The following is a 26,534-nucleotide window of genomic DNA, read 5'->3' on the forward strand; positions in this document are numbered from 1 at the left end:
TAAAATAAATCAAGACTTTATTGTATAATTTGTAACAGCTATTCAATTCTGTAAAAAATTACAAACATCTTAATATTTACAGATGACTCTATAAATGAAATTGGTAAAACCAAAACAAACCTCCTACAACTCCTAAGAATTATATATGTATTAATAAAAATTTAGGAATATAACTGTCATTTCTGAAAAGCACATTAAATACTAAAATCCAACGAATGTAGAAGTTGAAGGAGAAGAGAAAAATGTTGATAGCAGACTACTTGAATTTTCTTCCCCCCAAATATCTAAAACATCACATATCCCACTGTTTTCAGTGTAGCTTGTAAAGCCTAAAAATTCTGATTTCTCTCCACTTGTCTGAAAGAGGTCCAGTAGAGACTGTACAGGTGACCCACAAGTTCTGTCTTCATGTACAGGCAGATACTCAGTTCTTTTTTCATCCAACTCAGCCCGTGGTTCCTTGTATTTCTTCTTTTGCCCTAGTAGTATTCTCACTTTCCGCTGGATCTTACCACAAGGCAAATCATCCACAGTCTCAGTGTCACATTTATCAGGTTCCTGAGGACTACAGGATGGAGTTCTAGCCTTCACTGTTGGATGCTCTTTTGATGTATTTAATGTCACCAGGTCAGAATCATGACCAAACACAAAATGAAGGTCCTTTTCTTGCAGATCTTTTGTTGAAAAATGTGTAACATCTGCCGTTAATGTTGGTTGGGGTGGACTGTCTTCTATACTGAGGTAAGAATCTAGTACACATGACTGTGGCACTCCCGGAGTGGCACCTACCCTCTGTTCTGTATCATTTCTATTTATAGTTAATTTGTGTTCAAAAACATCAAGAATTCTTTCTTGTTTATTTTTATGTGGAGGTAGCTGTGTAAAATTCGGTTTTCTGTCAGGTTCACTTGCATTTAACATGCTCACTGCTTTCTCAACACATCCTTTCAACCCAGCCGAAGAGTAGGACACGGGTTCTGAAGCAAACACAAGCTTTTGTTCGGGTTTCCAGACTTCCTCGTAGTGAAAACTCTGCTCGGGCAGTTGTCCGCTGCTTTCTGCCCTGTCCTTCTGGGAAATGGGGGAAAGCAAGGGGAGCTTCTCCTTTGCTTCAGTGCTTCTTAGGACACTTACAGAAACAGGAGAAAGGGATCCAGCACTGTACCTTACTCTTTATAAAGAAATAAGAAAGACCAGAAGGTAGAAATTAGTAACACTATGAGTTAAGAAGCCAATTTAAGAACACGAACACAGAAATCTTAACATTTACTTTAGACGTTTTTAAAGTAAAAAAGAAATTACCCACATACAGCTGAAAACTATAGTGTTTGTGTACTGTCTTCCCATTCATCCTTCTCCCTCCCTGAGATAACCTGAGCTTTAAACTAATTACAAAACAATAAAATAACATGAATTAGATAAACCAAAGGGAGATGACAATACCTATATCTGACTCTGATTTTGTCATTACCCTGAAAAAATATCAGCACTTCAGTGCTTTGGTTTATATTAATGTACATTTTACTAGTCCTTTTGGGTTTTGTTTTAGGTTTTAAATCAATAGAAAGTATTTACTGGAAAAGTGAAATAGACATTTATATTCATAAACATTACAAAGCAACCCTCCAATTTCACACACAGTTGACTCTTCATGTAGAATTGTAGTATCCTTGGGATATTATTTTGTCTTGCACAATCCTAAATTATGTATGTGCAAATGCATGGCAAATTAACAGGTCACCAGTAACACTTTGTATCACAAGAACAGTGAACAATATACAATTCGCCTGTCTCTCCAACCAGAATGGTTTCCTTCACTTACACATTTTGTTTACATTTTAAGATTCCTTATCAGTGAGGCCCTAGGTGTGACCCCTAAAAAGCAAAGCAAACTCAAAATAGAGAATAGAGTTCCTTTTAAAAAATGAGTCATAAAAAAAACCTGTGACTCTAGTCCAACTGTAACTTGAGATGTTCATGGGCTGACAAGAAGTAAAAATGTACTGATAAAATGTTTAGGGAATAACTAGGAGCTCCCAGAGATCAGGCTCTAAACACAGAGCACCCCTACTCAAGTCAGAAGCTGTGTTTTGCTATCACATCTCTAATCTTTATGCCTGAAGAGTAGGACAAAAATAGATCACCAAATTATCACCTCCACTGTACATCCATATAAAAGCCTTTCTAATCAACATTTTTAGTCTGAGTAAATAGTAAGCTTCATGGTTCAACACCAGAGGTTGCCAACACTGCCTGCTGGTATATCTCACTGTTCAGTAGCAAAGCTGATCCTAGGCCACTGAGCTCTTTGGTTCACAAAACCTATATCAAGTCTATACTGACCTTAATAGAAAAAATTGTGAGCTCTCTTACAAAACCATGTCAGAGGGAGACTAAGTATCTTTGGTAGCAGGGAGAAAAAAGAGAAGAAGGTATTGGTTCTAAACCATATTTATGTCATATAAAAAAACAAAACAAAACTGTGTTCCTTCTAAAAGCAGACAAACATTAATTTTTAGTGTCATAAAATAGCTTACCACTCTATGCAGAACTTTGGCAAATTTAATTACCTTTTCTTTTTAGGTGTGTCTCTTTCATATTCCACGAAATCAAAAACTAAATTAGATACAATATCATCAACAACTTGATAGTGGTTACTCTGTGCAAAGTTTTTGTGTTTCTCACTGAGAAGGTGCTAAAACAAAACAACAACAAAAATCTTAAAGTTGCATTCAATTATTATACCAATTAAATCAAAATCAAACAATACCAAACCAAATAAACAACCTTTCATTAAATGTATGATATACACATATCACATATAAAAATATATACGTACATATTTATATACATAAATGTATATGTATATTTATATGACTCTTTGACATCGAACATAGTAAAAACTACATTTAGCTGGCACTGTGGCCCATATGTGTAATCAGTGTACTTGGGAGGCAAAGGTGGGGAGGACAGACTCAAACTTCAGGCCACCCTGTGATTGTGAGTTCCAAGCCAGCTGGGGTTATTATTGCCATTACACTAAACCAGTATAATTACTGACTCCACTCTAAATATTTTTCTTTATACCCACAGGTAAGTGTATCTCTCATCCCCCATCAAAGAAGCTTCTCTTTGTAACAGATGGAGGAAACCAAAAAAACCATAAACTGAAAATATAGAGAATAAGTGATTGCATGGCACCCAGCCCCAGGGAATAGAATCTACAGCGCAATTCCTGCAGCCAAGGCTCAGGGAACATCACAGAAGAGGTCAAAAGAGTGTAAGAGCCAGAGGAACAGGTCTGTTGTGAGACACTATCTCCTAGAAGTGACAGGGAAAACACACTTACAAAGAAAGTCTCAAAGATGGCTGTCTAACCAAGAGCTGAATAAGAACCTCAGGGGCCATTAAGAGATGATGAGGGCGGAAGAAACAGGTGTCTCCAGGGAAGAACACACTGATTGGTTATCACACACAAACTGGTCAGCCTGATATCATGCATATGCAAGTAACATTTTATGGACCGAGGAAATCATATCAACAAATTTTTTTAAAAAGCGCCCATGAATTTGAGACAGCAAGAGGCCGTGGGCAGTGATGGCACACACCTTTAATTCCAGCACTTGGGAGACAGAGGCAGGCAGATTGCTGTGAATTTGAGGCCAGCCTGGTCTACAAAGTGAGTCTAGGCAATGGACAGAACACTCTCCACAGTAGAGTGGAGAGTGGGATATTACTTTCTCACATACTCTGGTACCTCAACTTTGACCATGTCCCCTGGAGGGGGAGACCTGGTGGCACTCAGAGGAAGGACAGCAGGTTACCAAGAAGAGACTTGATACCCTATGAACATATACAGGGGGAGGTAGTCCCCCTCAGGAACAGTCATAGGGGAGGGGAATAAGGGGAAAATGGGAGGAAGGGAAGAATGGGAGGATACAAGGGATGGGATAACCATTGAGATGTAACAAGAATAAATTAATAAAGTATAAAAAAAAAAAACAAAGTGAGTCTAGGACAGATAAGGCTACACAGAGAAACCGTCTTGAACCCCACCCCCTGCAAAAACAAAACAAAACAAAACAAAACCAAAATCAAGAGGCAGTAATTGGGATAGGGGCAGGGGACGACGGACAATGATTTATTTTATATTTTAACCTAAAAATTATCTTTAAAATGACACTTTCTTAAGATAGAGACAAAGTTAAGAACTACTCTTAACATTCAGTAACATACTAATATTTTATAAAGCATATTTTCATCTACTACTACAGGTAATTATCAAGGCAGGGCTAATAGAATTAAATGAAGTTTTTCAACTTAATATACAAGCATTTAAAACCTACAAGAGTCTACAAGATAAGAGTTTAAGAACAAACCAGAGAACTAGAGAGCTGGCTCAGTATTTAAGAGCACCTAATGTTCTCCAGGACTTGAAGCTGGTTACCAGTAGCCAAATCTGGTAGCACTCAATCAGCTAGCGGTAACTACAGTCCTTGAAAGGTAAGTATTTCTCAATCGTAAGTGATTAAAAGGAAAAGTAAGCTGTGCATGGTTGCACTCAGGAAGCAGAGGCAGCTAGAGCTGTGAACTGGAGCAGTGCCTGTCTACCTGAGTTCCAAGCCAGCCATGGCTACACAGTGAGACCCTGCCACATAAAATAAAGACAAAGTTCCTTCTGAGCTCGCCAGGCTAATTCTACCATTTGTCTTGTCAGTAGACTCAGGATATTGTATTTAGAGCCTATAGTTGTGTGAGGTGGCACATGCCGTTAAATCCAGCATTGGGGAGGCAAAGGCAGATGGATCAGAGTTTGAGGCCCTCCCAGGGCTGCACAGGGAAACCCTCCCTGTGCATACAAACAAACAAAATCAATTAATATCACATTTTTAAAGTTCAGATGGAGGTTGCTTACATTCTGGGAAGGAAAGAGAAGCATTTGTTAACAATTGAAACTCCAATTTTATGTAGTTTTTCTCTAAACCCACTTAGTTGGTTTGCATTACATCTCGGCGGTCTGTGCCTTCTCTAACACGGTAAGCCAAGAGTCTTAGTTACATACTTACTTTTATTTTTACATGTGGGAACTAAACCCAGCATCTCACAGGAAAAGCCTCTGCTTCACCACTGGGCTGCGTGCCCAATCCCTTTCTCATCATTTACTACCACTGTACTTTTTATTCCATTTAACTTGAATATCCTCCATGCTAGCTAGAATTAAAGCTACAAAGGCAATTAGCTTTATATCCTGATTCATAACTCAGAACCCATCACCCACATTCAGTTCTACCTTATCTTTTTATTTTCAGCTTTTCTTCTTTTCTTTTCTACATGTTATACTATATTCACATTTCTTCTCATAAACGCATGTATTAATGGCTAAATTCCTCATGTGGAAAGAACATATAGGCTTCTTTTTTTTTTCTTTGTGAGACTCTATGACCTTATTTAAAATTATACATTCTAACTTCATCTATTTGGTGGATACATACCTAAAAGATATTTGGTTCTGAAAGTATATAATTTCGTATGAAGCCCCACAATTTTCATTCCAAATGCCTAATTTAACAGAATTTCACTGAGATATATAGACTTTGAGTTTGGTTAATTCTGGTATATTATGTTGACATTTATTTGCATAGTTTTTCTTTAAATAATAAAGTTTATCTTATGAAGTAAAAAAATAATCCGCCATACTTGCAAATACACAAGGTTATTTCCTATGCCAGTATACAAGGCAGAAATGGTGGGGAATGTCTACTTTACCTACATTACTCAAAATTATGTGTGCGTATGTACAGACCAGAAGATACTCTTGTCTATCACGCCATCCTAAGGCCTGTCTATCCGACACTCATTGCATAAAGTAGCCAGCAGACCAGCAAACCCAGTTACCAGCCTGTCTCTGGCCAGGCACTGGGACTAAGAAGGCATACCACCACATATAGGGCTTTTTACGTGAGTTCTGGGGATCAATCTTTGCTCCTTTATAAGCACCTCACTTACTGAACCATCTCCTAAGTCCTCAAAAGTATTTCCTAACTCAGTCTTTTGGCATGAATAGAAATGAATCAGTGTGAAACCTAAGGTAATAAAATAATGGCTTTCTTTCGTCTGTGTTCCTGTTCAAAGATAAGCTCTTACTATATAGCCCAAACTGGTCTCACTCTGAAGACCCTTTACCCTGCGCCTCCAAAGTGCTGTGATCACAGGAGTGACCTACCCAACTCAATGTCTTCAGTTTAAATTACACAATCAAATAAACATCAAAGTCAGGATCTTAAATTTCATTCTTAATCTACTTTTACAAATTCACTTTCTTTGTGGCAACTAGCGGACAACTTTCCTACCGTTCTTAAAATGTCTAAATACATTAGAAGCTCAAAGATTAAGGAAATTTTTGAGATACTTTAGTGTCTGATTCAATGCAATTTTAAACTAATTGTACTTTCTCCTTTATTATGTAAGTAGAAACAAAACAAATCAATATCCCTGGGTAGGTATTAATATTAATACATTTTGAGTTCCAAAACAAATTCTAATTTAAAATAAAGCAGCACTTTCTGGCTTTATTCTTAACTATTATATTACATCCCAGTTGTTCCTGTTGGCCTAGAGCTTATGCTCTCAAATATTCACCCTGCCTGAACTTCCTGAGTATCTGAAGTCAGAGGTGTAAGCTGTGCACCTCTGTATCTATCTACTACTTAACACTTGAGAATTAAAGAACTGCTAAGATTAATAAGCACTTGCTATGCACCAAACTCTAAGGGCACACAGACAAGATTGCCAGCGACCCACAGTTCTTACATTTTATCAACCTACAAATTCCAGCAGTCCCATCTTTTAAAAACTACCTTCATCTAATATGTCCTTTCAAGTCTTTTCTTTTGTAATTGCTCAGACCAAAATATAATAAGTTTTCACTTAGCCATCGTCTCTTATTCCAAAACCATTTATGTCCTCTCAGCCTTATCTTTAGTGTTTCAACAGCCTGACCACCCCATCACTGCTTGGTGGTACAGGCCACCAGCCTGCACTCTGGTTCTATCAACCAGTTCTGGAATCCCCCTGGCTGATTTCCGTTGCTATAGAGATGTCTGGCCACCCAACTTTTCTGTAGTTGTACTTAGACATCACTTAGGGATGTCTTTGCCAAGTCTAAATAAATAGCAATACCTCCATTCCTCTTTTGTTTCTCCTTGCACTGCTCTAACACCGTCTACATGTTTGGTTACTTTTTATGTTGTACTTATTTTCCCTCCTTGGGATCTTGGGATCTCCAGTATTTCAGGCTAAAGACACAGAAGTGCTGATGGTCTTGCCTCCAATGTGCAGAGCTCTGGGTTCCATCCCCAACACAAAACAAAGAAGAGCTAGGTTTCTACTGAAGAGTGTATTTGTAAGTGTCATGTTGCAAACTACAAATAAGGCTTAAACACAAAACCATATTTAGACATTTACAGCTTCGAGATCTTCATATTTCTGTAAGCAGCATTCACAATATCCTTTTTTTCTCTTTTCCTTCAACTGGAGTTGAACTGGGGTTCCACCATATTTATCGCCATCTGTATTAATTCTAGTGATAGAAATAACAAAATTAATGGCTAAACTCAGTAAATAACTTTAAAAAATTATTGTCTTAAACTATTATAGTCCAGGCTGGCCTTAAACTCACAGAGATCCATCTGTCTCTGTCTCACCGGCTCAGCAAAAACTTTTTTTTTTATTTAAATTTATTTTTAAAAATTTATTCACTTAGCCAGGTGTGGTGGCGCATGCCTTTAATCCCAGCACTCGGGAGGCAGAGCAGGCGGATCTGTGAGTTTGAGGCCACCAGGACTACAAGAGAAACCCTGTGTCAAAAAAACAAATTTATTTACTTTACATCCAATGGTAGCCACCTCCCTCGTCAGATCCCAGTCCCACCCCCTCCCCTTAGCAAACCTTAAACTGCTTTTCAAGAAATGTAAAAACAAAATGTATGAATATTCTGAAGAAGACTTCAAATGGCAAAGAGAAACATGTTTCACTATTTGAGCCCCATTCCTGTCTAAAATGCCTAACTAACGCACTTACATTAAGACTAAATGTAGCTTCGAGGCATTAAAAATACACATAGGAAAATCAAGCACACATACCACTATCAAGGAAGAAAATTCACTACTTCAAATGTTTATGGAAAAAAAAATAGTGATAATCTAAATAAATAGCATTCCTTCTAAAAATAAAGTTTCAAACCAACCTGAGTTTAGGCTGAGCTTGCTTTTGGATGCTGGATGGCTTATCCACATCAAATGGACTGCAAGGCTTCTGAATAAAGAAGTTTATAAAAGGCATACTGGTCAGCTGAAGGTAAAACGGCCTGTAAGACCTAGAAGAATAAAAAGACACATATGTGAGCTTCTCTAGGATGAAAGTAAAGTTTTAAAGCTTTAAATTTCAAAGCCCTGTAATTTACCTCGAATCTGAAATTAAGCAATAGACTCGGTAGATCTTCCTTGGCAAACTTTCTTTCCAAAGGACCAATTTGTAGGCCTATTCTTTTTTTTTTTTTTTTTTTTTTTTTTGGTTTTTCGAGACAGGGTTTCTCTGTGTAGCCTTGGCCATCCTGGACTCACTTTGTAGACCAGGCTGGCCTCGAACTCACAGCGATCCACCTGCCTCTGCCTCCCGAGTGCTGGGATTAAAGGCGTGCGCCACCACGCCCGGCTTGTAGGCCTATTCTTATTTAATATTTAAAAGCACTTTTTAAAATTTTAAAATAATTTTTCATATAATATTCTGATAACAGTTTCTCCCTCCTCACCTCCTCGTAACTTAATAACATCATTTAAAACATGCCAAAACACCTCCCATCTTAACTACTGGAAACTGTTCAGTCACATTAAGCCCTAAGTTGTGGAATCACTGTGGTTCTCAACCTCCCTAACACTGAGACCCTTTAATACGGTTGCTCATGCTGTGGTGACCCCCAACCATACAATTATTTGCCTTGCCACTTTCCAACTATAATTTTGCTACTGTTGCAAATCATGATGTCAATAAACAGTGCTTTCCAATGGTCTCAGGCAATCCCCATGAAAGGGCTGTTCAGCTCCCTAGGGGTCACGATCCACAGGTTGAGAACCACTGCTCCATACACTATTGGGAACTGTTCAGTTTAGTCACGTCGTTAAACATCAAGCTGTGAAATCACTATCCCATCCTATAGTGCTTACCTTGTAAAAGTGAAACCCTAGTAATGATCTATTTCCCTCAAGCCCTTTGCAAGCACCAATGACCGAATCTGAATATTCTGAATGCTTTATGAACATGGAATAATGCACTATTTTCCCTTCATACTGCTCTTACTTGTTCTGAAGCTCTTCCATGTTGGACCATGTCTGAGTTTTATTCTTTTTAAAACGTTTCCACGGTGAGAATATACATAGACATATATCTTCTATACCTCACTTATGACCCATTTGTTGATGGACTGGAGTGGCTGATACCTTTTGGCTGTCTTTGTTTCTTGGACAGTAGCCATCCTAATGGAACTAAAGCATTCCCACTGTGATTTGGAGTTGCATTTCTCCACAGTATTTTGCTTTTCGTCCTTTTAAGATGCATAAGTTATTTTTATATTCTGGATACCAACTCCGTGTGTATGTATGTGTGTCTTGCCTTCTTCCATTTATTGTGTTAATCTTTAAATTGTTGTCTTAGTTAGGGTTTTAACTGCTATGATAAAACATTATGACCAAAAGCAACTTGGAGAGGAAAGGGTATATTTCTGTTTACATGTTCTAATCACAGGCAATCATGAAAAGAAGTGTTCAAGGCAGGAACCTTGCAGCAAAAACTGACAAGAAGCCATGAAGGAACACTGCTTTATGGCTTGCTGCCTGTGACTTGATCAGCCTGCCTCCTCCTCCTCCTTATTATTATTAAATCATTTATTTAATTTATTCATTCCTAAGTGTATTAGTGTTTACTCGAATTTACATCTGTGCATCATATGAATGCAGTGTCCACAGAGGCCACCAAATACATCAATTCCTCCAATGAACTATCTCTCCAGCAAGCCTGTGTTTATAAAATCCAGAACCACATGCCTACTAAATCTTCTAGTCTAGTCTAGCATCATAGACTGTCCTATCTATCACCTAATATTGTGACAGGGATCTTGTTATGTCACTCAGGATGGCCTAGAATTTGAGATCCTCCTGAGGTTACAGGCATGTACTATCAAACCTTGGTCAGGGCTAATTTTAAATACTTTTGCTTCACAATAATGCACTTAAAAGTATTTATGTATCTTTAAAAAGGTTTTACTATTTACTAGTGTGTGTGTGTGTCATACCATGGATACCAAAGAGGATATCAGATCCCCTAGAGCTGGAGTTACAGGTGTCACGAACCATTCAACAAGGATGCTGGGAACTAAATTCACAGTCTCTGAAAGAACATTCCTAACCACTAAGCCACCTCTCCAGTCCCCATTCATATTAAAAAAAAAAAAAAGAAAGAAATTTCACCTTAGCCAATTTAGTAATATGTAAGTGAATTAACCACACATGGTCAAAGGAACAACTAGAGCGCTAAGAGAAAGTAATCTAACTTTTCTACCCCAAACTAACTTACACCTACTTGTTGATTTCATTAAGATTATCTTTTTTTAAAAAAACTAAGAGTTTTAAGAAATTTGGAAATTTATATTACAGTAAATGTCATATTTAGGTTTTAGACTTCCAACTAGTATCTATAATTTCCCAACAATAACAGGAAGAAATTATTAGTAATCATTCCAACCTATGATACTAAATTTAGCCAGAGTGATTACTTAAAATACTAAAAACAAAACAAAACAACAAAAAGACGTAATTATAATCTAAAGCAGATACTCTGAATTTAAAAGTCAACAATAGGTTGAAACTAAATTTAGTCCTTCAACACAGTAAATTAATGCTCTAGACACATCACAGTCATATAAAAAAGGAAACATATAAACATAAGCCTAATGAGATTTTTCTCTGTAATATCAACTTGACTTCCCACACACTGGACTTTGACACTTACCGGTTCACATCTTCAACCTTTAAAAAGGGCTTTTTGAGTCTCCCTACTTGAGAAGAGAAAAATACCATCAGATATTTGCAGATTGGTAAAGAATCTACTGTAGGTAAAACCCCTAGAAATTTAGAACCCAGAGAGTTGCAAAGTGCAGGCCTCAGGTGACTATCTTCCACATTACCATCCCATGCAGCAGATCTGTCATCTTCCGAGACTTTGCTGCTCTTGTAGGACAGAATGCCTCTGCTGCAGCCCAGGCTGGGATTACAGACACAGGCCAGTCATAAGCAGTCGTACAAGAGTCTTAAACTGAATGGTGCTGATATTTCACAGGCTACAGCTATCTCAAAGCACTGTTTATTTTTATCACAATGAATGGAACGCGAATGAGTTTTTAAAAATATTTTAGAAAATACAGATTTGGGGACTGGAGAGAGAGAGCTAGGCAGTGAAGATCACATAGTTCAGCACCTATGTCAGGTGACACTCACAATTGCCTGTAAATCCAGCTCCAAGGGACCCAACAGCCTCCTCTGGCTTCTTTAGGCACCTGTACTATTACTGTATATACATCCCCTTCCCACACACACATAATAAAAGAACTATTTACTTTATCTTAGGAATATTTGTAAGCATACACATTTGGGTATACTGGAGACTAAATCTAGGGCATCATGTATTTGAGGTAAGTACTCTACCACCAAATTAGAAGAGCTCCAAGTTTCAATTTTTGTATTTAAATCTTTTTCTGCTTCCTAAAATTATACATTGTATCAGAATACTTACTTCTTGTCTTTTGTACTGCAGTTCCAGGTTTTTTTCCCTTTAAAAAAAAAAAAAAGAAAACAGATGCAGTGAAAACACTGGGTTTGAAAACAGAGAAAAATTGCACAATTGTTCAGTATCTTCAGGAGAAAAAATTATACAAAAAATACTTTATTCAGGGGAAAAAATCTTGCTTCTTAAAATCGATTCAATCAAATAAAATGCATAGTACTCAAGGATTAAAGATCTTGATCATCTTTACAAATTCAGTCCTACTTTATTTCTTATGGGGTGGTGCTAGAATTGAACATATGACTCACGGTCCTAGCTATATCTTCAGTCTTTGCATTTTAGATTAAGCTTTAGCCTTTTACAGTAAACAGTAAGTTGGGTGTGGTGGCACACACCTGTAATCCTAGCACCTGGGAGGCAGAGGCAAGTGGATCAATGTGAGTTCGAGGCCAGCCTGGTCTACAAAGTAAGGCCAGGGCAGCCAAGGCTACACAATGAAACCATCTCGAAAAACTAAAAAACCAAAACAAACAAAAAAACCAAAGCAAAACAAAACAAAGCAACAAACAAAAAAAAAAACCAAAACAACAACAACAAAAAAACCCAAAACCAACAACAATAAAACATTAACTAATAAGGAAAAGATACAGTTAACAGTTTAAGCCTATGGAAATGCATGCCTTCAGGGGAATTAATCCACTAATAACTCAACTCTGGGCAGTATTTCATAAGCAACTAGGTAGGTATATAAAATTTTTGTTTGGTTGGTTTTTTTAGTTTTTCGAGACAGGGTCTCTCTGTGTAGCCTTGGCAGGCCTGGACTCACTTTGTAGACCAGGCTGGCCTTGAACTCAGTGATCTGCCTGCCTCTGCCTCTTGAGTACTGGGCTTAAAGGCTGTGTGCTACCGCTTAAAATTTTTGAGGAAGAAGACGGTATAAAGTGTGTGTGTGGGGGGGGGGCAGAGACAGAGAGAAAACCGTGGGAAGTCATCAGATTGCATGGCTCAGACATTTAACTAATTTCATCTTTCTCATTAGAAAATTAATGAATGAGGCTCCAACAGCCCAAATAAATCTCTGTATTTATTCTTTTCTTCCAGTTGTCCTGAGGGTGCATTCCAAAATGTAGGATGGGCAGTAGTGTGGGTGGTATGGGAAATCCACAATCTCTCACTAGTAAGAGGACTGGGAAAGAGACCTTTGAACAGGATTCAAGGAGCAAGCTGGAGAGGGGCACCCATAACTCGCTGTATAAATCTACACACATGCTGGTCTGAACTCACTGTTGTACATACTACCAACAGATCCAAAGTGCAAGCATAGAAAGGGCTTTGGAACTGGAACTAAGATTTAAATCACTGCCCAAATTTCAGACTAATCCACAAGTGCTATGTGTGTATGGCAACCCTAATACTGCATGCAAGTCCTAGAAAACTGTGGGTAACCCTAAAATTAAGACAGAATTGGCAGTCTGAATAAGCGCTGGGTTGATATATCTGTTAAAACAACAGTAACGCACACACAGTGGCATATAACTTTAATCCCAGCACTCGGGAGGCAGGCGGATCTCTGTGAGTTTGAGGCCAGCCTGGTCTACATAGTGAGTTCCAGGATAGTTAGAGCTACATTGGTCAGACCCCCATCTCAAAAAAAACAAATAAAAAAATCAGCGTTGTCTAACTATTGTAATTGATAAGGAATCTACACAACACTAGCAATATCTTGTGTGCAGTCAAAACTTACCCAATACATGATATATATAAGTGTATGTGCGTGCATCACTATGAATATATGAAAAATACATGTTATATGAAAAAATATACACCATTACCCCAGAAACAATTTTTATTTTATGAATATAGGCTTTAAGACAAATGACACAAAATTAGGAAACATGCATACCTTAAAGTATTTTTTACTTATTAGAAAATTAACCAAGCTACGACTTTGAACAGTAGTTTAAAAAGAAGGACAGCAACATACCGCATCCCTCGCAGAAGTGCTTGACTTCTTGAGGGCACATATTTCTTTCTTCTTCTGTTCAATGTAGTATCTAATCTCTTTATTGAAAGAAAGATGAAAGGTTAGCAATTTTACCTTTAGAGTTAAGCAGTGACATCTTAAGTGGTGCTAATCTTAGGGTAAGGGTTATTATTGGAGGTGCCCCAACTATCAAAATTTTCACTACATAAAGTTAAGAACTGAAGACAGACATAGGCATTTGTAACAAATGTTGCCAAAAGACCTTCTTACCATCAATATGAAGAATCTTTACTCCCCATGATAAGGCATTTGATAATATACTATTAACAGGAATAAAATCCTGGAAAAAAAAAAAAGGCAAGTTTGTGCAAAAACTATTTTTAGAAGTTATTTAAATCTTAATGCCATTGAAGAGGTTTTATATAACATCTCTAAAGAATTACAATAGCAATGAGGACCTTGTTTTATATTTTGGCACTTTATTTTTGTTGTTGTTTTTTTGAGAGAGGGTCTCTCTCTGTAGCCTTGGCTGTCCTGGACTTGCTTTGTAGATAAGGCTGGCTTTGAACTCACAGCGATCCGCCTGTCTCTGCCTCTTGAGTGCTGGGATTAAAGGTGTATACCAACATGCCTGGCCTTATTTTGAAATTCTTAAATCAATCCCAATTAATATATTCCTATGTTTTGTTTGAGACTTTGTAGCCCTGGCTGGCCTGGAACTCAGAAATCCACCTTCCTCTCAAGTGCTGGAAATAGAGGCGTGCCCACTATGCCTATTATAACAATTTAACGCATATTCTAAGGCAAGCTTCATGTTTCAGTAATGTTTCAGATGCCCACAAGATGGAGCTGTTTCTCTAGGTAAAAGTAGCTTTTGACAGTGAGATGATGTTGTAACTTAAGCTTTTCCACTCAAAGTTAAAGAGTAACCCCAAAATATCTGCAATTTTCAATTAAAAACTGTGTATGTGGTGTGCACATGTCAGTGTGCATGCAGAGGCCCAAGGTCAACGCCAGGCATTTTTCTTCAATCATTCTCCACTTACAGTTTTTTTGGCACGGTCATGTGCTGAACCTGAAAGTCACTGATTCAGCTAGGTTGACTAGCCAGTTAGCTTCAGGGAGCCACTTGCCCCACCTCCATCCACCCCCAAAACTTCAAGGCTGGGATTAGAGGCACCTGATGCCATGCCAGGTCTTTCCCTTTTATGTGGCTTTTGGGTTCTCATGCTTTCAATGACCGGCATTTTTACCAAGTTTACTACCTGCCCCAAGTTGAATATTTTTTAGTATGCTTATTTATTCTACATGTGTGTGGCTATACACATACCACCACAGTGCACACTTGGAGATCAGAGGACAATTTACAAGAATTAGTTCCTTTCTTCCACCATTTTGGTCCTACATATCAAGCTAAGGTCACTCATCTTGGGAGCAATCAGCTTTACCCCGGAGTCACGGAGGAAGGCCACGGTTAAATTGTAAATAAAATATAGCCAGGGTAGTGGTACATACTATAATGCCAGCACTTGGAAGTCAAGTTACATGGCAAATTTGAGGACAGCCTGAACTATGTGAGAACCCGTCTCAGAAAACCAGATAATATAGAAGCAAAATATGCATTGCATGGTTTTCTGCTCTTCTTGTCCTTGCACTGAAAGGGTCTCCAGCTCTGGCTGGCTTTGAACTTCTTATTTGCTGAAGATGTCCTTCAACTTCTGGATCTTCTTTTACCTTGCGAATGCTGTGATGACAGGTGTGTGGGGCTATCTATGCCTGGCTTATGAAGAGCTGGGGGTCAAGCCAAGGACCACATAGGTGCTATACCAGCACACTGTCCCAACTGAGCTCCAGCTGCAGCGCCCCGTCCCCCGCGTGAATTTCTAGTTCCCACTCACATGATCCTTGACAGCCTTTTCAGCTAATAACTTGCCTCGGCTCAAACACACCTGTAAAAGACCAAGACAACAAACAGTTGCATCAGAGAGAAGGTTAGAAAGGTGAAATCATTAAGTAGGTACATTTTGTTTATATAAAGTCTCAGTGGCTATGAACACAGTACATACATGGTCAAAAGTGACTTCACTATTCTCTAGTCAAGACAGATTATTTTTCTTTTTTTCCAGTGGAGAAAACATCAACAAAACATACCAAGAACAAATATAATCTGAATGAGACTTAACAGGGTCATTCTTTAGTAAATTTTACAAAAAAATTAAACTGCTAGCATCCACTAGGGAAAAAAAAAATTCCACAATTCTCAAGTTAACATTTTAGATACAGTCTTTGTTTTCTTTTCTTTGGGGGGGGGGATATTCTAGTAGGCATTGTACAGCTGAGCTTATCTGCAGAGCTTCTAACACTTTAGATATGCTCTTACTAGGATGGCCCCGCTGGCCTTGCACTTGTAACCCTGCTTCACGGTCCCAAGGAGCGGGGTGTCAGGCCTGGCTCAGCTTTATATTAAATGAAGAGTGAAGAAAAAGAAACGTTACACATAACTTTAATTATTTCAGTTTTAAAGTAAGAGAGCATGAAGGGTAGTTGCAAGGGTATTAACAAATGAGAGCTTGCTGGTATATTACCTTCTCACCAACAGCACTAACACACAAGCCTGCCTCAGTCTCCCTCAGCTGATTTCCTTTGCAACTCATTTTCTTCACATTTAAACTGTTTTTCACGTAAAACAGATGGGGAAGGTGTGCTTCAAATGCCAACTTAATTATACCTTAATCTAGCAACTTAGATACATTAAGCATTTTATTTCTTACTCTCTTCTCTAAGTATTTAAATCATTTACTTTGTCCTTTTTGTCTTCCAACTTGACAGGAGTGTATTGTCAGTAACTTTGTTTAAGAGGAATTTATGACTTTTTTGATTTTTTCCCCCCACCAACCTAATTTGTAGGCTGTGCAAAAACAGGCAGTAAGCTGTGATGCTCAGCTTGTTTATCTCTACTTTGGTACAACTTGACTACACTGTATTATTAAGGAAAAATAATCACCTTTCAAAAAGACAGCAATGTTATTAGAGAACATCATAGATCTTTGGCTTTATAACCATTCCATTTATGCGCTATAAGCCCGAAAGCCCAGAGTCAAGCTGTAACCCCAGCACCGAGGAGACTGAGAATTTTGAGATCAGTCTGGGCTATGTAAGGAGTTCCAAACCATTCTGAGAGGGCTACACAGTGAGACCCTGTCTGAAAACCATGAGATCCACTTTCCTCTCCTCTCAGCATGTATGACACACTTACTCTGTCTGGAGACTTAAAGAAACTTCCATCGTGGCTGGGATGAGGTGAGGTGTTCTCTGCGGTGTGTGCAGATTCTGGACTTGGTACAGGAGAAATTCGACCCAATGTTTGTGCATACTTTGCTTCCTTTTTATTTGAAACAAGATAACTGATATCTTTGCTGAGAAATTCTTCAATTCGCTAGAAGAAAACAAAGTATTTTTAATAAAAACTCTAAAGGTATTTAAAAACACCACACCGACAGAGATGGACATTATACAAACTTGCCACCTGTGGCTAGTCAGCACCCACCTGAAATGTAGCTATTATAACCAGGCCATTGAATTTTAAATTTCACTTAATCTTAATGAACTCGCTACTACCTAGCACATCACAGTTCCAAATCATTAAGTTTATAACATTTCCTAAGGCTTAACCATAGAAGAGGACAGGAACCTTTACTCTCACAAGCATAGAACTGTTAGAAAATGTGCAGCCCCCAGAAGACTTTGGTAATACATATACCAAGACCACTCATCACCCAGGGCAATGGAATGAAGGCACACACCACATAAATACAACTAACACAATACTAAGAACTAAGCAGAAATAACTAATAATCAGCAAGAAGATTTTTTTTTTAAAAAAGCTCTATCTAATTTCTATAGGATTCTCCCAATGACAGGCGGTAGTCAGCCAGTGCATGCCAAGCCTGGTTACCTGAGTTTGATCACCTGGACTCACATGGCAGAAGGAGAAAACCAACTCCTGCCAAGTTCTCCTGTGATTTCCATGCGGGAGTGCACACACTCACACATGCTACATAAAACAATTTTTAAGGGCTAAAACCAAAATGAAGCAAAGTTTGTAATCGATAAAGCAATTTAAGCTACCATTAACTCAGAATTAGCTCTTGACAGGAACAACCTGAATGAAAGACAACTTGTCCCTATTCTCAGCAACTTTTATTTTCATTGATCAGCTAATAAAGCATTCATACTTACTGCAGAAAATGTAGGTCCCATATAAAGGTAGAATGTAAATGATAATTTATACATAAAATACTGCCTTAAACTTCATAAAGTCTCTAGTAACTCCATGTATGTGCATGTATATACACAAGTGCGCACGCACTACACCTACACCCACACACACCTACACACCCACACACACGTTCAATTCTTGTAACAATTCCAAGGTAATGCCCACCTTCACACACACCCACACCCACACACCCATGTTCAATTCTTGTAATAATTCCAAGGCAATGCCCACCTTCACACACATACACACCCACACACACGTTCAATTCTTGTAACAATTCCAAGGCAATGCCCACCTTCACAATGCTATATATGCACACATCACTACTATCCATTTCTAGTTGGCCACCCCCAACTTTAACTCCTTTATTCCTCTATGTCGTCATGATGATAACCTCCATTCTACGGCCTTAATGAAATTGACGGTTCTATTCTAGGTTGTTCATTGCTATGGGTTGAACGTTCCACTTACATTGTTGAAAGTTAATGGCAACTGTGAGGCATTAGGGGGAAAATGGGCTAGAGAGACACTCAACAGGTAAGAGTACACAGGCTGTTCTTTCGGAGGACCAGGGTTAGTTCCCAGCACCCACATGGAGGCTCACAAACACTGTAACTTCAGTTCCAGATGATCTGATGCCCTCCTCTGACCTCTTTGGGCACTGCATGCAGGTGGTGCACAGCCATATTCAGGCAAAAACACTCATACACTTAAAAAAAAAAATCTTGCTGGGTGTGGTGGTGCATGCCTTTAATCCCAGCACTTGGGAAGCAGAGGCCAGCCTGGTCCACAGAAAGTCCAGGACAACCAAAGCTGCACAGAGAAACTCTGCCTCAAAAAAACCAAACAAACAAATAAATAAATATATTTTTTAAAAAGGTGACAACTCACTCTCTGTGGGTCATGACCCATTTGGGAGGGGTCACATCAGATATTTTGCATATCAGATATTTATATTACGTATGGTTGGGGGTCACCACAACATAAACTGTACTAAAGGGTCACAGCATTAGGAAGTCTTTGGAGATAGACTCTTTGGAAGTTAAATGAGGTCAAGCCCCGGCGTTCCTGCTCTGGCTATACAAAAGGAAGAGCTCTGAGAAGGCTCTAAGAAAATACCTCACAAAAGCAACTTACAGAAGAGAGGGTTGATCTGGTTCAAGATTTGAAGGAATCTTGCAGTGCAGCTGAGAAGGATGCCAGCGGGAGTGTGAAGAGGCAACCCAGTGCCTCTGCAGTGAGGAAACGCGTGATAACTGCTGGTGCTCTGCTCGTCAGGCCAGAGCAGCCACTCAGGCAACAGTGCCTCCTTGTTACAATTTGCTTTATGTGCCAGTGCTAAATAAAACACCGATCAAAACCAACTTGAGGCGGAAAGAGGTTCAGCTGTATTTCCAGGGAACAGCCCATCATCTAGGGCAGTGGTTCTCAACCTCCCTAAAGCTGCGACCTTACAATACAGCTCCTAAGGTAGTGCTGATCCTCAACCACAAAATTACTTTCAGTGCTGCATTCTGACTGTACTGTACTGTACTGTACTGTAAACATCTGTGTTTTCTTATGGACTCCGGTGACTCATGTGAAGAGGCTGAGACCCACAGGCTGAGGACCACTGATCTAAGGGAAGGAGCTTGAAGGAGCTGAAGGCAGGCCATGGAGGAATGATGCTCACCAGCTGCCACCATGGCTTGCTCAGCTTGCAGATTTTCACATATCTCTTTGATATCCTATTTTTAATTCTTTCTGATATATACTTTAAACTGCTGAAAACTTTTTTTTCTGAAACCACCCGTACTGTTTGCACAGTTGTTGCCTCATTTTCCATTCCCAGTAACAGTGGACAAGTAAACTGTGAAAACTAACACGTTTATTTTCTGGTTGACAGTACCTAATAGGCATGACTAAGGTTTAGATTTGTGTTTATCTCACAATCAGAATGTGGTGGGGCTGAATGTCTATTTAGCCCTTCACCCATTATTTATTTGTTATTTTTATGTGTATGAGGGCTTGCTTACATGTATGTATTTGTTCTGTGCTGGTGCCTGCAAGAGGCCATAAGAGGATGTCAGATTCTGCACAACTATAAATGAGAGTGAGCCACCATGTGGGTGCTGGAAACCAAACTCAGGTCTTCTGTAAAACCAAGTGCTTTTAACCATCTCTACAGCTCCCTTCACTCACTGGATTCTTTTTCTGTTAAAATGTAGGCCTTCACAGCTGGGCCTTTAATCCCAGTACTTGGGAGGCAGAGGCAGGCGGACTGATGTAAGTTCGAGGCCAGTCTAGTCTACAATGTGAGCCCAGGACAGCCAAGGCTACACACACAGAGTAACCCTGTCTCAAAAACAAACAAAGTAGGTCTTCCATATTCTGTATACAACTCACTTATTAGATACAGGACTGCAAGCTTTCTTTGGAAATAGGTCTCATATAGCCTTGAACTAAGGATGACCTTGAACTTCTGATCCTGCCTCTCCCTCCTGAAGGCTGGGATACTGGACTGTGCCACTGTTAGCATTTTATGCAGTTGTTGGGACTGTACCCAGAGCTCCATGTAGGCCTAGCAAGCACTCTATCAACTGAGGAAACATGAATGACTTGGAAAATATTCTCTACCATTTAGTGGATTTCTTGTTATTGTCCCGGGAGGCAGTTGAGTTGTTATGCAATGTTTTCTAATTATTTAGCCTCTTACATTTATGTCTTGGCTCCATTTTGAGTTACTTTTTTTTACATATGACGTAAGGTAAACGCCCAAATTCATTCTTTTGCATGGAGATAGCCAACTCTCTTGACACTAGTTGGCTGAACTATCTACCACTTAAAAACAAAGACAAGCAAACAACTAACTGTATATAGTTTATTTTTAAGATCTCACTCATTGGCCTGAATGTTACACTACTATAATACCATAAATTTCTCCCAGTTTTAGGTTTTTTATAAATCAAGTTAAAACTCCTTAATGTAAACTAAAAAAGGGAGGGTGGGGCAGTTGAGATGGCTTATCAGATAAAGCACTTGCTACTCTTTGTAGAAGACCCTGAGTTAAGTTCACAGCATGCATATGGTAGTTCACAACTGTCCACAGCTCCAATTCCAAGGGGTCTGATGTCACCACCTCATAGCTTCCTTGGGTACTTACAATGTCTTTATACATACACATACAAACGTAACTTAAAATAAATGATAATAAAAACCTTCTTTGGTAGTTCTGGGTACAGTACAATACACAGAGAAACCCTGATCTACTATCCCTCAAAATAACACCTCCACAAAACCAAAAGGAAACCAACTAGAAAACCACTTCTACTGAGTGTGGCTCACTCGAGTCTCTGCTATTTCAGAATCAGGGAAATTAAGGCAGGAAGGTTATAAAGTTCAGGACAGCCTAAAGAATAGCCGGGCGTGGTGGCGCACGCCTTTAATCCCAGCACTCGGGAGGCAGAGGCAGGCGGATCGCTGTGAGTTCGAGGCCAGCCTGGTCTACAAAGTGAGTCCAGGACAGCCAAGGCTACACAGAGAAACCCTGTCTCGAAAAACAAAAACAAAAACAAAAACAAAACAAAACAAAAGAATAAAGTAACACCTATCTACCTCACCCGACCAAAAAAGGTCAGTCCTTGAAACATAGTCAAAAATGGAGTTCTGTAAGAATTCTGAGTGCCTGTGAGAAAACTCCAAGAAAACAAGGTATCTTGGCTTGTCACCTCAGTTTTGACCTCCTTTTTCCTTCATGTCCTTTATAATCTGATTCTGACATAAATGATTTTTGTCACTTCCACGTCTAAATTTTCCTCTCAAGGTAGTTTGTAGGCCATTAAGTACACAAACACACCTATACAGGCATGTATTTTAAGTATGTTCTTTCCAGAAAGTTTGTACAGTTTACTAAGTATAGACCTCAAGACCAAGTTCAAACCAAAATTGTACTGACTCATCATGATAGGTAAGTGATAAGCATTCTTCCGCAGGTGAAATCAGCTAATTCAAGAGACATTTAAATGCACATTTATTTGGAGCAGCCCTCAGAAGGTTCCCTGGTCCCAAGGAACAGGGTCAGTTAAGTTAATATGCACTGGAGGGGGGGCGGGGTGAGAGAAAGAGAGAAAAGGGAACCAAATGTCTGGATTACAAGTAAAGAGCCTCTGTAGGAGGGGAGCCCCACCTCTGGACTGGAAAGTTCAAGGTAGAGGGAGGGGTATGTCAACCACGCCCTGTAACTGGTAGGGACTGAGAGATGCTGGGAAAACCTAGCTTAAAAAGGCACCTAAGCCACTTGTCTGGTCTGAAGCCCAACAGGAAATATTTTCATGTGCCCTAACAGCGATGTCTACCTATTTCTAGTAAAGAACTCAAAGGGCTGTTCTGTAATTATTAGTTATCATGCCCACACAATGTCCTCTACAATTTGTCCACTAGAAGTAATCTCCTCTTTCCTTGACTTTTATATTATATTACAATCAACTCTACCCATGTATTGTGTAAGTTTCCTGGAAGACTGAAATATTCCATCTTATAGGGCTTTAGTCTGCTTTATTTTTAGGCCCTGCCCTCCCAGATTCAGGCCACCAACTAAAGTAGTAAACAACAGCCTTATGTTTTCTTTTTCCAATTGTCTTATTCTACTCTAAACTGTTTAGATATGGGCCTAGTCTTTGGGTTTTTTTTTAATTCTTTAAAATTTTTTTTATTTAATTTATTCAGATTACAACTCAATTGTTTTCTCCTCACTTGTATCCTCCCATTCCTCCCTCCCTCCCTCTTTGACCCTATTCCTCTCCCCTAGGTCTGTGACCAAAGGGACCTCCTCTCCCACCATATGACCACTGCCTAACAAGTCTCACCTTGGTAGCCTGCTTATCCTTTCTTTGAGTGCTACCAGGCCTCCCCACCAAGGGGATGTGGTCAAATATGGGGCACCAGAGTTCATGTCAAGAGTCAGTCCCTGATCTCCACACAACTGTGGAGAATGTCCTGTCCATTCCCTAGATCTGAATAGAGGTTCAATGTTTACTGCATGTACTGTCCTTGGTTGGTGCATTAGTTTGAGCAGAACCCCCTGGGTCCAGATCTGCCCATCATGATGTTCTTCTCATAGGTTTCTAGAACCCTCTGGATCTTTCTATTTCCCCATTCTCCCATACTTCTCTCACCTAGAGTCCCAATAGGAAGTCCTCACATCTATCCCAATCTCCTGGTAAGTGAAGACTTTCATGGGACACCCCTGACAGCAAGATGACTAAACACTATCTCTCTAAGTAAGCCAGCATGAATGTGAACTCATGATCCTCCAGCCTTTGTCTCCTAAACTTTGAGATTATAAGCACGTATGACAGCAAGCCTGGCTCTATGCCCTTCTTAAGTAGTTTTGATTTAGCTATTTTTCTTAACATTATAAAAGAAGCTTCACTATTAAGTGAAAATTGACTGCTGTACAGCCAGTAGTTGAATTATCACAAGTATTTTTTTCAAATAAATAGATATTAACATGGTTTCATTAATACTCAAAGAAAACAAATATTTGTGGTCAATTAAACAATGATACATTATTGGGGCAATCTGAAGCAAAAATAAGTAATAAAAAGATAGAATGGTTATAAAAAATTAAAAACTGAGGGAAACATAACCTTTTAAATGTCTATTTGACAAAATTGGTGCTTATTTAAACATATTAAGAGAAACTAAAACATGGGGTCTGAATCGACATCACTGAATTACATCGGAAAAATCAAATAAAAAGTGATAAGGACCAGAACTTCGTACTTTTTTCAGCAAGAAAGTGAGTGACTTGTGAAGTCAGCTTTCTCTTTACCTGCAGGTCCCAAGGATTATACTCAGGTCACCAGGTGTGGCAGCAAGAGTCCTCCCTGACTTGCAAGCTACCTCACTGGTCTCTCCCTAAGGGGAGAGTGCAGATGCAGTCCTCAATAACACAAATTACTCAGCAGAGCTTTTTGCATTTGAGGAAATCACAGGAGTTGGCACATCTGGAGTGCTAAATAAGCCTCACCTTAGAAAAAAATCACCTTTGTGACCATGGTAAGTTCCTTCTCACATTATAAAACTTACGCTTTTAATATATCTGCTGAGATACTTGAAACCATTTGACATAAGTAAAGTCAAAATATGCCTTAACAACTAAATGTGGTGAAAGTAATTAAAAAATTGTTTCCTGAAGGTATTTTAGGAAGTTTATGAGGATGGGGAAGAAAGGAAGGGACAGTGGTAGCTGGCGTGGTAGGGCACACCTGTAATCCCAGCATCTGGGGAGGCAGAGGCAGACAGCTGTGAGTTCAAGGCTATCCTGGTCTACAGAGCAAGTCCAGGACAGCCAAGGCTAAACAGAGAAACCCTGCCTCATAAAACCAGAAGGAAAGAAAGGAGGGAGGGAAGGAAGGGGGGGAGAGGGGTGCAGGCGGTGGAAGTGATTCCTGTCCCAGTACTCACATTGCTCATTTAGTTCCCTTTCGATAGTTTCCTACATTGGACTTAGAGATTTAACATTGTCTGAGGCACCTACTGCTAAAAACACAACTCTACCCATCAGTGAGTTAGTTGGTCAGCATATTTGAGAAAGCTATCAACTATTCCATAGCCACCAATAGTTAAGAGAATGGGGGTGTGCCATGTTACTCTCGGAATTAGAGACCAGCAGATGGTACTTCACTCTAAGGCCCTAAGGACATTAACAAGGGTGGAAGGTCTATCAACCATGACTTTTAGAAGTGCAGCCATATGGGTCACGATAAATGCTACCAAAAATACATGAGTCAACGAAATGAAGAAGAGAAAAGTAGGATGCTCATGGGAGTGAACACAGAGTGAGCAGGAGTGGGAGGACAAGGAAAGGTAACGAGGGCAGCTAACTGCAATATAATTTGTATATGAATGTTATAGACAAAAAAAGAAAAAATGACATTCATATTCTTCATAGTCAAAGTAAAACTCCACGTACCCTCACCTGAAGAAAACCAGACAAATTTCAAGGGCACGTAAGTAGAATATCACATTAACAAGTAATTCTGTGAAATAGTCTTGTGAATTTCCAGACTGGGAAGAAAAGGATCAAAAACACTTCCAGTCCAGCACAAAGCTTTAAAACAGTAAAAATTACAATAACCTCATTTACTAGGATTTAGGTAATATTAACATTATGTCTAAAAAAATCTTCAGACTTTTGCCTAAGTTTTCTAATTATCTAAGTAATGTATGTAAGAGGGAAGACTGTTTAACCATTACTCCAAGTGTTCCCTCAATGGCAGGCGAATGTTTACTCAGTAGTTCTCTCATAAATGTGTCTACACACACACACACGCAGTATGAGTATATTATATATATATATACCATATATATCATATATGTGTGTGTGTGTGTCTGTGTACACACATCAGTAAACAACTATTTTAACACATAACAGCTCCTAAGAAACTTTCTCAAGACAGAAACTTTGTGTGGGCATTAACGGTTGTGAAAACTCAACCCAACAACCAGTCGAGCAGCTGCTGATATTTTGGAAAGGAGTTCACCAGGAAAAGGTGTCTTCATTCCTTCATTCTAGGTCACTAGTCACAGAAGCCTGAACATTTTGTCAGTCTACAGAAGGCTCAAAAAATGTTTTCTTTGTCCTTTGGTGTTGTGACTTGAACATAGAAAGTCTTACATGTGTCAGTAGGTGCTAAACTACTAGGCTACATTCCCAGTTCCCAAATGATTCACTAATAACAAACATCTCATAGCTTATAAGGCTGCTATTGATAAGTGACTATGATTTTCCAAAATGAAATCCTTTAATGATTCCATATTATGACGTGCTAGCATAGTTTTTCTTTATCGTCTGTGGGCGTGTAGTTTTCACTTACCCCTCCAAGATCTTTTATATCTTTTTGTAGTTTTTCACATATGACAGAAGGCAAGTCAAGGTAAAATATTTTTCCCCAAAATGGCTTGTATTTGGATTTTTCCAGTCTATTATCGGCTTTCAGGGACTTCAAAAATGGTCTGTTCTTTTCATTTTTGTCTTGGATGCCACCTGTGATTAAAAAAGAATCAGGTAATGTTTTAATGCAGACAAAAATTGAACTGCTTAAAAAATATTCAACTTTACTCCAGAAAGGAAAAATTACCACTTAGGATGAAGATAAACTACCCTGTATGCTTTCCACAAATTCCACAAGAGCTGAATCAGGCATTATTTATTCCTGTTCCAAGTATAAAGGGCAGGAATTCTATAAGGCATTTGGAAAAACTACATTTTCAGGATATAAACTTCATGTAGGTATTAGCAGTTCTGTGAAAACTCAACACAGGTGTTTCAAATTTTAAAAGTTTATTTACCTAGGCGAGCACACACACAGAGAGAAGTATCTAGAATAAACAACCTAATCCTCAAGGGCTCCTGGGTGCTCAAATTTTGGCTTCCTAGTTTGCCTAATACTAAAA

At 39.0% G+C, this 26,534-nt stretch overlaps 1 protein-coding gene across 2 annotated transcripts in view; it reads right to left on the minus strand.

Moving 5' to 3' along the window:
• Nucleotides 1-26,534, minus strand: part of DBF4 (DBF4-CDC7 kinase regulatory subunit) — a 27,443-nt gene continuing 909 nt past the window's right edge. Inside the window, exons 2-12 of one of the 2 annotated variants that reach the window (XM_084785451.1) lie at nt 25,955-26,124; nt 17,073-17,252; nt 15,715-15,765; nt 14,087-14,156; nt 13,817-13,893; nt 11,842-11,878; nt 11,062-11,104; nt 8,246-8,374; nt 7,465-7,579; nt 2,571-2,695; nt 1-1,171 (exon numbers count right to left, since the gene is read on the minus strand). In XM_084785451.1, the coding sequence (XP_084641577.1) occupies nt 202-1,171; nt 2,571-2,695; nt 7,465-7,579; nt 8,246-8,374; nt 11,062-11,104; nt 11,842-11,878; nt 13,817-13,893; nt 14,087-14,156; nt 15,715-15,765; nt 17,073-17,252; nt 25,955-26,124 (1,967 nt within the window). In that variant the 3' untranslated portion in view covers nt 1-201. Of the gene's footprint in view, nt 1,172-2,570; nt 2,696-7,464; nt 7,580-8,245; nt 8,375-11,061; nt 11,108-11,841; nt 11,879-13,816; nt 13,894-14,086; nt 14,157-15,714; nt 15,766-17,072; nt 17,253-25,954; nt 26,125-26,534 lie in introns of both variants that reach the window. The other variant, XM_084785450.1, reaches the window with a different exon arrangement.

Source organism: Acomys minous, assembly GCF_964271855.1.
Source record: "Acomys minous genome assembly, chromosome: 6".
Classification (NCBI taxonomy): domain Eukaryota; kingdom Metazoa; phylum Chordata; class Mammalia; order Rodentia; family Muridae; genus Acomys; species Acomys minous.